The sequence below is a fragment of the Anas platyrhynchos genome, chromosome 24, assembly GCF_047663525.1.
Source record: "Anas platyrhynchos isolate ZD024472 breed Pekin duck chromosome 24, IASCAAS_PekinDuck_T2T, whole genome shotgun sequence".
NCBI lineage: Eukaryota > Metazoa > Chordata > Aves > Anseriformes > Anatidae > Anas > Anas platyrhynchos.
The window spans coordinates 433,330-445,000 of record NC_092610.1 but is presented as its reverse complement, the minus strand read 5'-3'; the positions used below and the strand labels follow the sequence as shown (position 1 = coordinate 445,000).

The 11,671-nt window shown below is 37.2% G+C and overlaps 1 protein-coding gene across 12 annotated transcripts in view; it reads left to right on the top strand.

The window, feature by feature from the left end:
- The window catches only part of SRRM1 (serine and arginine repetitive matrix 1), a 17,968-nt gene extending 6,640 nt beyond the window's left edge, over positions 1–11,328 (top strand). For 4 of the 12 annotated variants that reach the window (XM_038167278.2, XM_038167286.2, XM_072027481.1 and 1 more), the window contains 13 exons: positions 330–530; positions 1,024–1,227; positions 1,784–1,903; positions 3,419–3,690; positions 3,839–3,919; positions 4,261–4,347; positions 4,952–5,096; positions 5,663–5,704; positions 7,166–7,270; positions 7,609–8,067; positions 8,985–9,171; positions 9,933–10,127; positions 10,343–11,328. In XM_038167278.2, the coding sequence (XP_038023206.1) occupies positions 330–530; positions 1,024–1,227; positions 1,784–1,903; positions 3,419–3,690; positions 3,839–3,919; positions 4,261–4,347; positions 4,952–5,096; positions 5,663–5,704; positions 7,166–7,270; positions 7,609–8,067; positions 8,985–9,171; positions 9,933–10,127; positions 10,343–10,447 (2,203 nt within the window). In that variant the 3' untranslated portion in view covers positions 10,448–11,328. The remainder of the gene's footprint in view (positions 1–329; positions 531–1,023; positions 1,228–1,783; positions 1,904–3,418; positions 3,691–3,838; positions 3,920–4,260; positions 4,348–4,951; positions 5,097–5,662; positions 5,705–7,165; positions 7,271–7,608; positions 8,068–8,984; positions 9,172–9,932; positions 10,128–10,342) is intronic. The other 8 variants (XM_038167281.2, XM_038167280.2, XM_038167279.2 and 5 more) reach the window with 8 other exon arrangements.
- The last annotated feature ends 343 nt before the right edge of the window (positions 11,329–11,671 follow it).

Below are 11,671 nucleotides of genomic sequence, written 5' to 3'. Positions count from 1 at the left end.
AGTATTTCCAGCAAGCTAGTTTGACTTACTGCTAAACAGTAATTGCAATTACTAGAGCAACATTGAAAAAGGTGTTGTTTACATTAGGAACTGTTTTTAATAAATTGTTCTGTTCAAGACTTTGTCTTAATTTTTTGAAGTTTGACATCTTAATTTGGCTGTAAATTACCAGCAGAAAATCTGAAGTAGTCCTACACGTGTTTTAACTGCTGTACACAGTACTGAGAGTCTGCCTGATTAAGAAGAGCTTTAAGCTCCTGAATATTAAGCTCCTGTTTTTTATTTTTGCATACGTTGTTTCATTATATTGTGGTGCTTCTTTTTCCTAGACGCAAGTCAAGGTCTCCTTCCCCTAGAAGGAGATCATCACCTGTCAGAAGAGAGCGGAAACGCAGCCATTCTCGCTCCCCTCATCACAGAACCAAGAGCCGTAGTGCTACTCCTGCAGCAGAAAAGAAGGAGGCAACTCCTGAGCCAGAACCCTCTGTGAAACCAAAGGAGACTGTTGTTCAAGAGGCAACTTCAAACAGGTAAGCGATAACTTTGTGTGTAGAACTATGTATTACTTTTAACAAGAATTTAAGATAATTTTCTTTTTTTTTTTTTTTTTAAGATCGTTCCCCCTAGCTTGTGTAGGGACAGTGTCTGCTTCTCCTTATCCCCCTAAAATGGCAAAAGAATTTAAGAATCTTCAGTAAGATTTCTTTTTTCCTGTGTAGAATTCTAAAGGTAGACTGCTAATCTGCCACTGTTGTTTCATCATACTGGGCATCTTTTCTGCTTCTGACAATGTCATCTTGTTTCCTAGCAAGTTAAGAGAGAGCCTGATTATTACTTTTCCTTGTCTTTGAATCATTGTACCATATTCTAATTCTTTACACAATTTTGAAGTGGGGTCTGTAACGTCTTGTCAGTGGATGGGCAAGAGAATGTTGTTGGGGAACATCTTGTCAGCTTCTAAAATGTTACTCCAGTGGTTATGGTTTGTATGTGCTTGTAAATTAATTCTTTGTTTTTTAATAGTGATATCCCAAAAGCTCCTAAATCTGAACCTCCTGTGCCAGAGACTAAGGAAACTTCACCAGAACGTAATTCAAAGAAAGAGAGAGAGAAGGAGAAAGAGAAGACTCGTCAAAGATCCCCAACTCGGTCCAAGTCGAGGTCAAGGTCTCGATCCCGTTCTCCATCTCATTCCCGACCAAGAAGGCGTCATAGATCACGGTCAAGGTAGGACTTCAGCTTGTCTTGATTGCAGAGATTGAGAACTGAATGTTTTCTTCTGAAGTTGCCATTTAATTTAATGTTCTCAGTTAAGGTAATGATGTTTTTAATGATGTTGAGTTGTGAGTGTTGTAGGCCAAATGAGAATGACACATTCAGTGAATAAGCGTGCTCAGGAGTTTTCATCATATCAGTTCATGGGAGGATTCTTACAGGGACTTACACTGACTGAGGAAAGAACAGGGTACTTAATGCTGACTGTGTCATTTGGTAGTGGGAATTATGTAGCCTTTTAGCAGGTAGGTTTACTGAAGGTTTTGCAGATTTTCCCCTCCCACTTTTTTTTTTTTTTTTTTTTTTTTTTTTACTACTTAGCATAAGGTATTGATAAACATAAAAACACTGTGGCTGAATGTACTGCTTGGCACCATAATTTAAATGCTGCTGTAATGTAATGCACTTGGAGAGAAGCAACTTTACACTCAATTCCCTGAGGCTAAATTTCCTCAAATCTGAAAATTATTAGGTAGTTGCTTTTCATTTGAATTTTTGATTGTGACAGGTCTTACTCTCCTAGAAGGCGACCAAGCCCAAGACGACGACCATCCCCAAGGAGGAGGAGTCCTCCAAGGCGATTGCCTCCCCCACCCAGACACAGAAGAAGCAGATCGCCTGTGAGGCGGTAAGGTTCCCTTTTTTTGAGACACTTGAAAATTTTATACTCAGATTTAGAAAGTAACAGTCATTTCTGAAAACTCAATGTTATCAAAATCACCTTATTCATCTTAACCTAATGCTGTTTGTAATAGATAATTTGAGTGACGTAAGAGCTGCGATGTCATATTTTGTGAGTTTGGGGGGGCATTCTAGTTGCTGTGGCATGATTTCTTTTGAAATTAAATTATTGCTGAGAATTCCAGTTCTTTGAAAAGTAGCAACTTCAAAACTTGCTTGAAATAGCTCTCGGTAGCTCCCAGCATAGACGGACATTGCATCTTCTGTAACAGTTTTTTTTCCCCACTTGAGGGAAAATGTTGAATAATTTACTATGAATTTTACTTCTAGGGATTTTTTTTATTATGAATCACTTTTCCATCACATAAAGTTAAGGTCAAAATTAAACTTTGACTTGAAATGTATTTCTTCATGTTCTTTTGCTTCAGTAAATAAAAATCTTTTCAGATTGGCTCTTTGTTGTTGAAGGTTATATTTTTGATGGCGCGAGCAATTTTTCTAGTAGGAAAGCTCCGAGTTGTACTGCAGAGAATTGCATACTTAGGGTAATGTCAAAATAGATGTTTGTCTTCATAGGCAGAGAATAGATTCTTGTTTTGGCGTAGAAAGAGAATTAGTGATGCTTCCTGTGTACAACAGTTACTTCTTTTTAAGAAGGAACAATTCTTCCTTTTTTTTTTTTTTGTTTATGACAAGGTGATAAATACTTTTTTGAGTTTGTAGAGATGCTCATTTTGCACAGTTACTGTGAGAACTGTGAAAAGTATCAAATATGTATGTTTCGAGATGTACAAGAGCTCCCTTTCAGCAAATGTTTATCTCACTCAAGGTAGGGTTTCTTTTTTCCAGGTTCTCAGGAATTCTGCAGCCAAAGGTGGATTCTGCAGGTACACAATTACAACAGAACTTGCCACAAATTTTGCCGCAGAATTCTAGAGGCCCTACCTTTTTAAAATTGCAAAGTAAAGTTGAAAGACTAAAACACAAGGAGGAATATGCTGATTCAGAATTGTTAAACTGTCTGAATTTTTTTTCTTCCTGGTATAAAAACTTTTTAGCATACTTGCCCACTAAACTCTTAAATAGATCTGTTTTGAAGATCATTAAATCACATCTGCTAACATGGAGAATTCTCTTAACCATCCAAAAGTTAGAAAGCCCAAAGAAAACTAATTGTACCGAGGTGAAAAGCTTAGTTGTAGTCCGTAGATTGACAGAAAGCAAGCAAAGGTAACACTAACATTTATTTATTTTTTTTTTTTGCTCACTGTAGTTTAAAGATAACTGAAAGATTGGTTGTTAGTCTGTTTTACAAGCCACATGTTGAAGGCTGTCCACCATGTTTTGGGATTGCTGTTGTATGTGGCTCTCTATGTGCTTGCAAACAAATGCAGTTCTGTGCTCATGCTCAAACATTTCCTAAACTGACTAGTCATTGTCTAATGTTATACTTGATTTGCAGGAGAAGACGGTCATCGGCATCTTTATCTGGTAGTAGCTCCTCTTCCTCCTCATCACGTTCCCGATCACCACCAAAGAAACCACCTAAAAGAACTGTATCCAGTCCTCCCCGTAAAACGCGTAGGATGTCTCCTTCTGCAAGCCCTCCTAGACGGAGGCACAGACCATCTCCACCAGCAAGTCCACCTCCAAAACCACGTAGATCTCCAACGCCTCAGCAGTCAAATCGTTCAAGAAAAAGCCGTGGCTCTGTTTCACCTGGCAGAGCATCAGGTAACAATTTTTTTTCAGCACTTTAGTCTTTTTGGGTTTTCATTTTCTCAAAAATGGTATTTACTGTTTGTGAGAGCAGAAAAACATGCATGGATGTTTAAAAAAAAAAAAAAAATTACAGCACAGTAACTTGACTTTTGTTCTTTAGCACCCAAACATAAGAGTACTGAAAAAAGAGAATCTCCTTCACCAGCGCCAAAACCAAGGAAAGCTGATCTGTCTGAATCGGGTATGGTTGCCACTTTTCAGCACTGGTTTTGGGTGGGGTTTTTAATCAGGTATATGACAATAAAAGGTACTAGTAAAGTGCCAAATCCTGTTGATAAACTGGCATTGAAAGAAAGATCTTTTCAGAAACATAAAAATAATCACTCATACTGCGTAAGGTCTTTCATCTGAGCTTTCTTGGAAAAAGCTCAGCCAAAAAATACTCCAGACTCAATACAACCTTAAGATGAGGAGAGTTAATTAAAAAAAAAAAATGCTTGATCTACTGTATTTAATTACTTCTGCCTTGATAAGACAAATTTGTATTTTTAATTTAATTTTTGTTTGTATGTACATTTTCAGAAGAAGATAAAGGAGGTAAAATGGCTGCAGCAGATTCTGTGCAACAGAGGCGTCAATACAGAAGGCAAAATCAACAGTCTTCATCTGGTATGGATAATGTACATTTCCTAAAATTGGGTTGTATGTATTTACCACTCATAATCAAGTACCTTTATTGTTTGTGAAAGTAGTGTGAGCAATAATGAACTTTTTTTTAAGGTTATGGTATGTATCATTATAAATTTGCATCTTTAAAAGTTGCATTTCTAAACTCTTACCATCAGACTCAAATATTGTTTACTATCATAGTATAATTCTATGGTTTACTTAATCTATTGATGCATTAGGTTGTTTTCTAATAATTAGGACTTCTGCTTGCTTGAGGTCAGTAAGGTAACCTGGACTTGGTGTAGGTTTTTGTCCACTTTGTTTCTGTATATAACAGCAGTTGACTTCTTTTTTTTTTTTTTTTTTTTTTTTTTAAGTTACCTGGCTAGTTAAATGTTATGTGGACGGTTAGGTTGCTGCAAAGTTTATTACCCAACTCTGATGGATTTATTTATCACATCAACTTATGTTTATAGTTGAACTCATTGTAAACAGAGGCTTCTTGTTTTGCAAGAGTGGACATTAGTGTAAACAGCAGTATAACCATATCAGTAACTGTGTAATGAGAATCATATTCCAGAGAATAATTCTTCTACATTTATAGATTCTGGCTCCTCATCTTCATCTGAAGAGGAAAGACCTAAAAGATCCAATGTGAAGAATGGAGAAGTTGGTAGACGCCGACGCCATTCGCATTCACGCAGTCCATCCCCATCTCCACGAAAACGACAGAAAGAATCCTCCCCTCGGTAATTTCTTCTTAAGTTGGGCATAACTGATGTCTTCTTTTAATAACTGGTTAATGTTGTGTTTATCTGCTATGCAACTGTTGGCAACTACCCAAAAGAATTGTCGTGCCCATTTAGCCCCAAATCGTGCAAGCAGATAATCCTTTTTCTCCAAAGTAACAGTCAAAAGAAAATGAGGATCTCAATGCTGGTTCTAGCAAGCTTCCTCTATAGTGACATGATCGTGTTCTGGCCTATAATGCTTTCTTAAAAGCCCCTACTATGAACTAAACTTGTGGAAAGTTCAAAGGCTAGCAATTTTAAGAGAATTCCATGGAAATCACAAAGATAAATTTATTTACTTTTTTTAATACGGACTGCTTTTATTCTATTTCCTTGAAGTATCTTCAGCTGCCTGTCAAAAACGGGATGCTAGATTAGATGGACCTTTTGCTCTGCTTCAAGATTGCACTCTTGTTTTGCTCATTTGTTGAGAATTACCCTGAACTTTATTTGAACTTGCTCATTTTTGCCTCAAATATATGGCAGTTAGATGTTTTGTTTTGTTTTTCCTCCACTGCTATCAGGATGCAGATGGAAAAGAGGTGGCAATCGCCAGTGATGAAAAGGTTGGTTAGAAATTAATCTGTTAAACAGGATTTGCATATCATTTAGGCTCTCACTTATTTTGTCATGGACAAGTACATCTGCCCTTTGGATTTGTGCACTCAGAGCAGTAAGGTGAAGGAAATTCAGTCTTACCTGTTCCTTGTTGGTTTGTATTTGGGACCATTTCATTGGCAGGGAAAAAAGATCAAACAACAAAATAAACACCTGTATTATCTCCCGATAGAGAGACTACTTGATAATCCTAATGGAGCCTGTAACAGCTAATAACACTAATGTTCTCACTGATGCCTGAAAATAACTGAATACTGGCCTTTCATATTACGATTAAAACCCTTCCCTGGACTTGCAATAGGGGATAAAGATCTTGATGTTCTGGGTCACACTTAATTTGTGTTTTCAGTACTCTCATTCTTCCCATCCATAAGGTATTTGGAGCTAGTAGCTGTGTACTAATAGCTAATACCTACTTTTTTCTTTTCTTATGTAGGCAGTATTGTTAACTCTTCTGTTTGTGGAATTGTTTGGTATGTGTTGATCTTGGAATGTTGGAACCTCAGTGTATGATGGGTTTATTAATCTGATATAATCATCCATGTGAGCAATCTGTGATTAAGACCTAGCTAGAATGCGGTTGCAGCATACGTAATGGTGTGAGATTGTGTGACTGCTTCTACCAATGTAGTCAATTCTAATCATGTATCATATCTTGTCGTTTATCAAACAATTCTATGTAAAACAGATTAGAATTCAAAGATCTTAAATTTGGCATAAAACTTGCAGCATACTAAATTCACCTATTGCTTCTTGTGTAAATGCTTAAACACATTTAATTAGGGCAACCATGACATTTAGAGGCTATTTTTTTCCAGATCATAAAAGAATGTGTTTTGGAGCAAACTCTTATGTATAAAAAGTGTAATTCATTGCCTTGGAGAACAACAGCCAGGGAAGAATGTTTTTTCTTTACAAAACGCAAGTTTTCCTCCCTTTATAACTTCAGGAAAGTACAAGCTTTATTGAAACTTCCCTGGAAGTCTGTTTTAAAGTCTGTTTTACTGTCTGATGACTGAGAGTTTTTGTTATTGAATCAGTAAGCTGGTCTGACTCATTACATTATCACTAGATTCAGCCCAAGGAAGGTGGCAGAAATGAACTTTTAGGAGAAGAAGATGGGAGAGAATGGGACTTCCTCTTTGGTTGCAGGGTGCAAATAGATCAGGTTAAGCAGAATGTGAAATTCTTGTGACTAGTGTTGTGGGGTCTGAAAATTACAATAAAAATCTATTATCTCACCTCTGTAGAAATACTTGGATGTATATATATTTTCCCATTAGTGGTTCTACTAGAATTAGAAGTACATGAGCAAGATGCTCTTGCATAGTGAAAGCATAATAATTAAAAATAATAATAATCTCGTAGCTCAGTTGAAATATTTCTGAGTAATCCCTTTATCTCCTTAGTAGGAGGAGAAGAAGTCCATCACCCCCACCAGCCAGGCGACGGCGCTCTCCTTCGCCTGCCCCTCCTCCTAGGCGGCGACGGTCACCTTCATTGCCTCGCCGAAGGTACTGTATTGCATTTTTGTTGTGAAAAAATTGCTTTTTGGTTTGTTGACTTCCAACTACGGTATGTAAAAATAAATGCCATAATACAGGAAACCCATTCCTTGATTTACAGCTTTACTAAGGGGAATGTAGTTTTGCTGCTGAGATTTTCTGTGGTAGGCATGTGGTCTGGATACAGTTTGATTGCTGTTATCAGGTACTGAATAACATCTATTCAGTTGATTTTTCCAAAAAGTTTTTATTTAATAAAGTTTTTAAGAATTTCAGGAATGATCGTGTAATCATTTGAAACTAACTCACATGGCTGTGTGGCACCTGAACATCTCTTTTCTTTCTAGGTCTCCGTCACCACCCCCACGTAGACGCTCACCTTCTCCACGGAGATACTCTCCACCAATACAGAGACGATACTCTCCTTCTCCACCTCCAAAGAGAAGAACAGCTTCTCCTCCTCCCCCTAAACGACGAGCATCACCGTCTCCACAGTCAAAACGCAGAGTCTCCCATTCACCACCGCCAAAACAAAGGAGCTCTCCAGCTGCTAAAAGGCGTTCACCTTCGATATCTTCCAAGCACAGGAAGGGTTCTCCTCCCAGTAGGTCTAATCGCGAAGCACGTTCTCCACCACAAAACAAAAGGCATTCACCTTCACCAAGGCCTAGAGCTTCTCATACATCTGCAAGCCCACCACCACTGCGAAGGGGAGCTTCAGCTTCACCGCAGAGAAGACAGTCTCCATCTCCAAGCACTAGACCCATCAGGAGGGTGTCAAGAACGCCAGAACCTAAGAAGACAAAGTAAAAAAAAAAAAAAAAAAAAATCTTATTCATTGGTGGTGGTTTTTTTATTATTATTATTATTATTATTATTTAATAATACAATGAGAATAGCTAGGGGATCACATGAAAATGATTCTCATATCTTGAGGTCACTCAAGTATTGGGGGCTCTGTTGGCTTTCATAGAACCAACCCCTAAGTGATTTTTTTGAGGTTTATTTTAATCAGTGTTTTCAACTGTAAGTGAGGTGTGGGGAGAAGCATTACAGAGGATCTAGAGTCTAAGGAGTCTTTTTAGTAGCCTAACAAATTACTGGGAATGAGCAGATAAAAAGAATTTTAAAACTTTTTTCCTAGCTATGCTTAAAGCAAAACAAGCTTTGCAGTTAGCTTTTAAATAAAACAGAATAGAACCAATACTTTTAATTCATAAATCATTTCCCACATGGTTATGGAAGATAAATACTTAAAATTTTATCAGTTTTCTTTAATGTGATGTTGCTGTTACGAGCAGATTGGTGCACAGCAATTTTGGTGCTGGATTATTCTTTCAGCAAGAAAGTGTAGCTGAACAAAATGGTTTGCACTCTTCCTTCATTGGATGATAAAATAGCATTGCTATTCTCTTGAATTCTAATGAGGTTATAAATTAGTCATATCAGAAAAAGAAAGGGAGCAATCATTCCTGAACAACAATAGCATTATTGTTTAACAAGCTATCAAGTTGCAATATCCTTTTGCATTACGGATACGCAATGGTATGAGATCGTTTTGCCCTTTGTAACATACGCCAGCACAGTAACTAATTTTTTTTTAAGTGGCAGCTTAACCAAGTTATAAATACAAATGTTCATTTGACTTTCTGTAATTTTTACTTCCTTGTTTCATGTTGTATTTCTAACACTAGAATCTAAGTGTGGCATTTCTGTTTTCAAGGGCTTCCACGCCAAGTCCACGATCTGCAAGACGGGTGTCTTCATCGCGGTCCGCATCAGGATCACCTGAACCAGCTCCAAAAAAACATCAAGGACCTCCATCTCCTGCTCGATCTCGTTCCCCTTCTGGAAACTGGTCACCTGCAAAAAAGGCTAAAAGTCCAACTCAGAGCCCATCCCCTGCAAGGGTATTTCTTTGCTAATAAAAGCAATACTGTTTGGGGGTTATATGGCAAGTTATTTTCGTAAAGACTTAATGATTGAACAGCTCTAAGCTTATTCACATGGCAAAATTAAAAATAGTCTTGGAGTGATTTTTTATAGTTAAAAATTCTTAGATCACAACACAAACATTTCAAGCTTAACGTTTCTGAGTCTGAAAAAAGCTCTGTTATAACTTTTGAAACAAAATATGTTCTCATTTCAGGAAATCACTGGGATTACTTAAGTATTGCTTCACTTGTAATTAGTTTGATGGCCTACAAAGTGAGGTGGTCTGAATTATGCTTGGCAGTGTTATTTGCAAACTATATTCATAATAGGAAAGAACAGATAATTTGGCATTCTTATCTGTTCTGTGAATGTTTCCTAGAGACACTGCATTTCTTTGGTAGAAGAGTGTTTTAGGGAGTTAGATTCCACCTGCAGTATTAATGTCTATGAAGAGGCTTGTGTGTTGTTGCTGTGACAGGCATATCAAGTTTGTGTGGTGTTACGTTCTATATTCAGACAGCACAACCATGCATTGTGTTATCTGTCTTCTGGAATTGCTACTGTCAGTGCATTGGCACGTGACTTTCCCCAAGTTCTGAAGGCAGTCTGGAGTTGAGTGAGTTTCAGAAGTTGCACAGTCCATCTGAATTGCCCAGTGTTTGGGTGTGGGTTTGTTCTAACTGAATTTTTAAGTCTTGGAAATGAGTTGTAATGTCTGTTGAATGGTTTGTTACAGAATTCAGATCAAGAAGGGGGTGGAAAGAAGAAGAAGAAAAAGAAGGATAAGAAGCATAAAAAGGATAAGAAGCACAAGAAACACAAAAAACATAAGAAGGAAAAGGCGGCAGCAGCTACAGCAGCTGCTGCTGTGGCTGCAGCAGATACCACCTCAGCACAGGAAGAACAGGAAGCAGAGACAGAACCTAAAAAGGTAGGAATTTGGTAGATACAACTGTTTCAGAGTAGAGTGTAAGAAAATAGGTAGAGAAGGAGATGAATGTACACAGCACTGATAGCAAATAGCAGTCTTACTTCAGAAATGCAACTTACTGTTTCATGACTTTAATTGATGATTTACAGTAGCGGGAGGGCTGCAGCCCAGCTTGGCTTTCAGTATTTGAAGAAATATTTTGTCTTTGTTTCAAGGAGACAGAAAGTGAACCAGAAGACAACCTCGATGACCTAGAGAAACACCTGAGAGAAAAAGCACTGAGGTCAATGAGGAAGGCGCAAGTGTCACCACCATCTTAGGCTGAATCCTTTGATATAATGTACATTTTATTTGGTTTGTACTCAGAATTCAATTTCAAATTGCTAAATGTGTTTGAGCTTTAGAATATAACATTTGTTGTAATAATTGCTAGGTTGAGGTTCACCATGTACAAAGGGCATGGATTTACATTACAAAAGGTGTCCACAGTGTACTAGTGACATTCTTTCATTGACAGTCAACATAATTTCATTTAGAGTGAGACTTCTTAGAAGCAGTAGGAATTTGTTTTGAAGGTTTCAAACATGACCGTCAATTCCCTAGTTTCTTTGAAATTCAACAAAGCGTTTAGAATAATTTGTGAGGGTCTCATTTGACTTTTTTTATATCCACTTACATTATGCTACTAACCTTTGTGGTTTGTAAGCTTGCCCAGAAATAAAACCACTGCAGAATTACCAAGGAAGTACATATATTTTAATGCTTTCTACTGTTGCCTGTACAGTCTCCATTGAAGCAAATCAAGAATAGCAATTTAGAGTGGTACATAAATGAAAGCATGTTGTTTACCAGGACACTGTGGGTTTATATTGATGTAACATGTTGATTTGGAACACTGGAATTTCATTTGTATTTTTATGTTCTTTTTTTAAAGGGCAGTTTCCATGATCAGCAGTCACAGAAAAATTCCTTCAGTTACATAAATTTTGTTTGTGAGATGTCGTTGCCCCATTCATAAATCTTGTCTCGTTGCGGTTCTTCTGAATGGTATAAGCAACTTTCAGAGATGTGGTCTTTGAAAGTTTGAGGAACCTGAACTTTGGATATTGTCATGTTTTCACTGTTTTTTGTTTTTGTTTTTTTAACTAAAGCTATATAAAGCTTGTGGATTAAACAAAATAAATTTCTAAATTTAAACAGATGTTGGCTATTTTTATACGAACACTTACATTTGCTAATCAGCTTTCTTTTGTACAGGGTTAACAAATACACAGATAAGAAAAAATATTTGATGCAGTATGTTGACTTTTGAAAAATCAGGACCTTTGTTTTTAACTGTCCTATAGATAGCAGAAATAGCCCTTTGTTAATTCAGTGGTGCTCCTAATGTGTCTAGATTGTTTTACTCTTGTTTTGCAAGAGCATCAGTCTTACCTGGTCAGCATTGTGTTAGGATAGTAACATCTAAAAATAAGCGCACAAAAAAAATGTTTGCCAGTGAAAACTGCTTGTCATAGGAAGTAGAATGTTTCAAAGTATTGCAA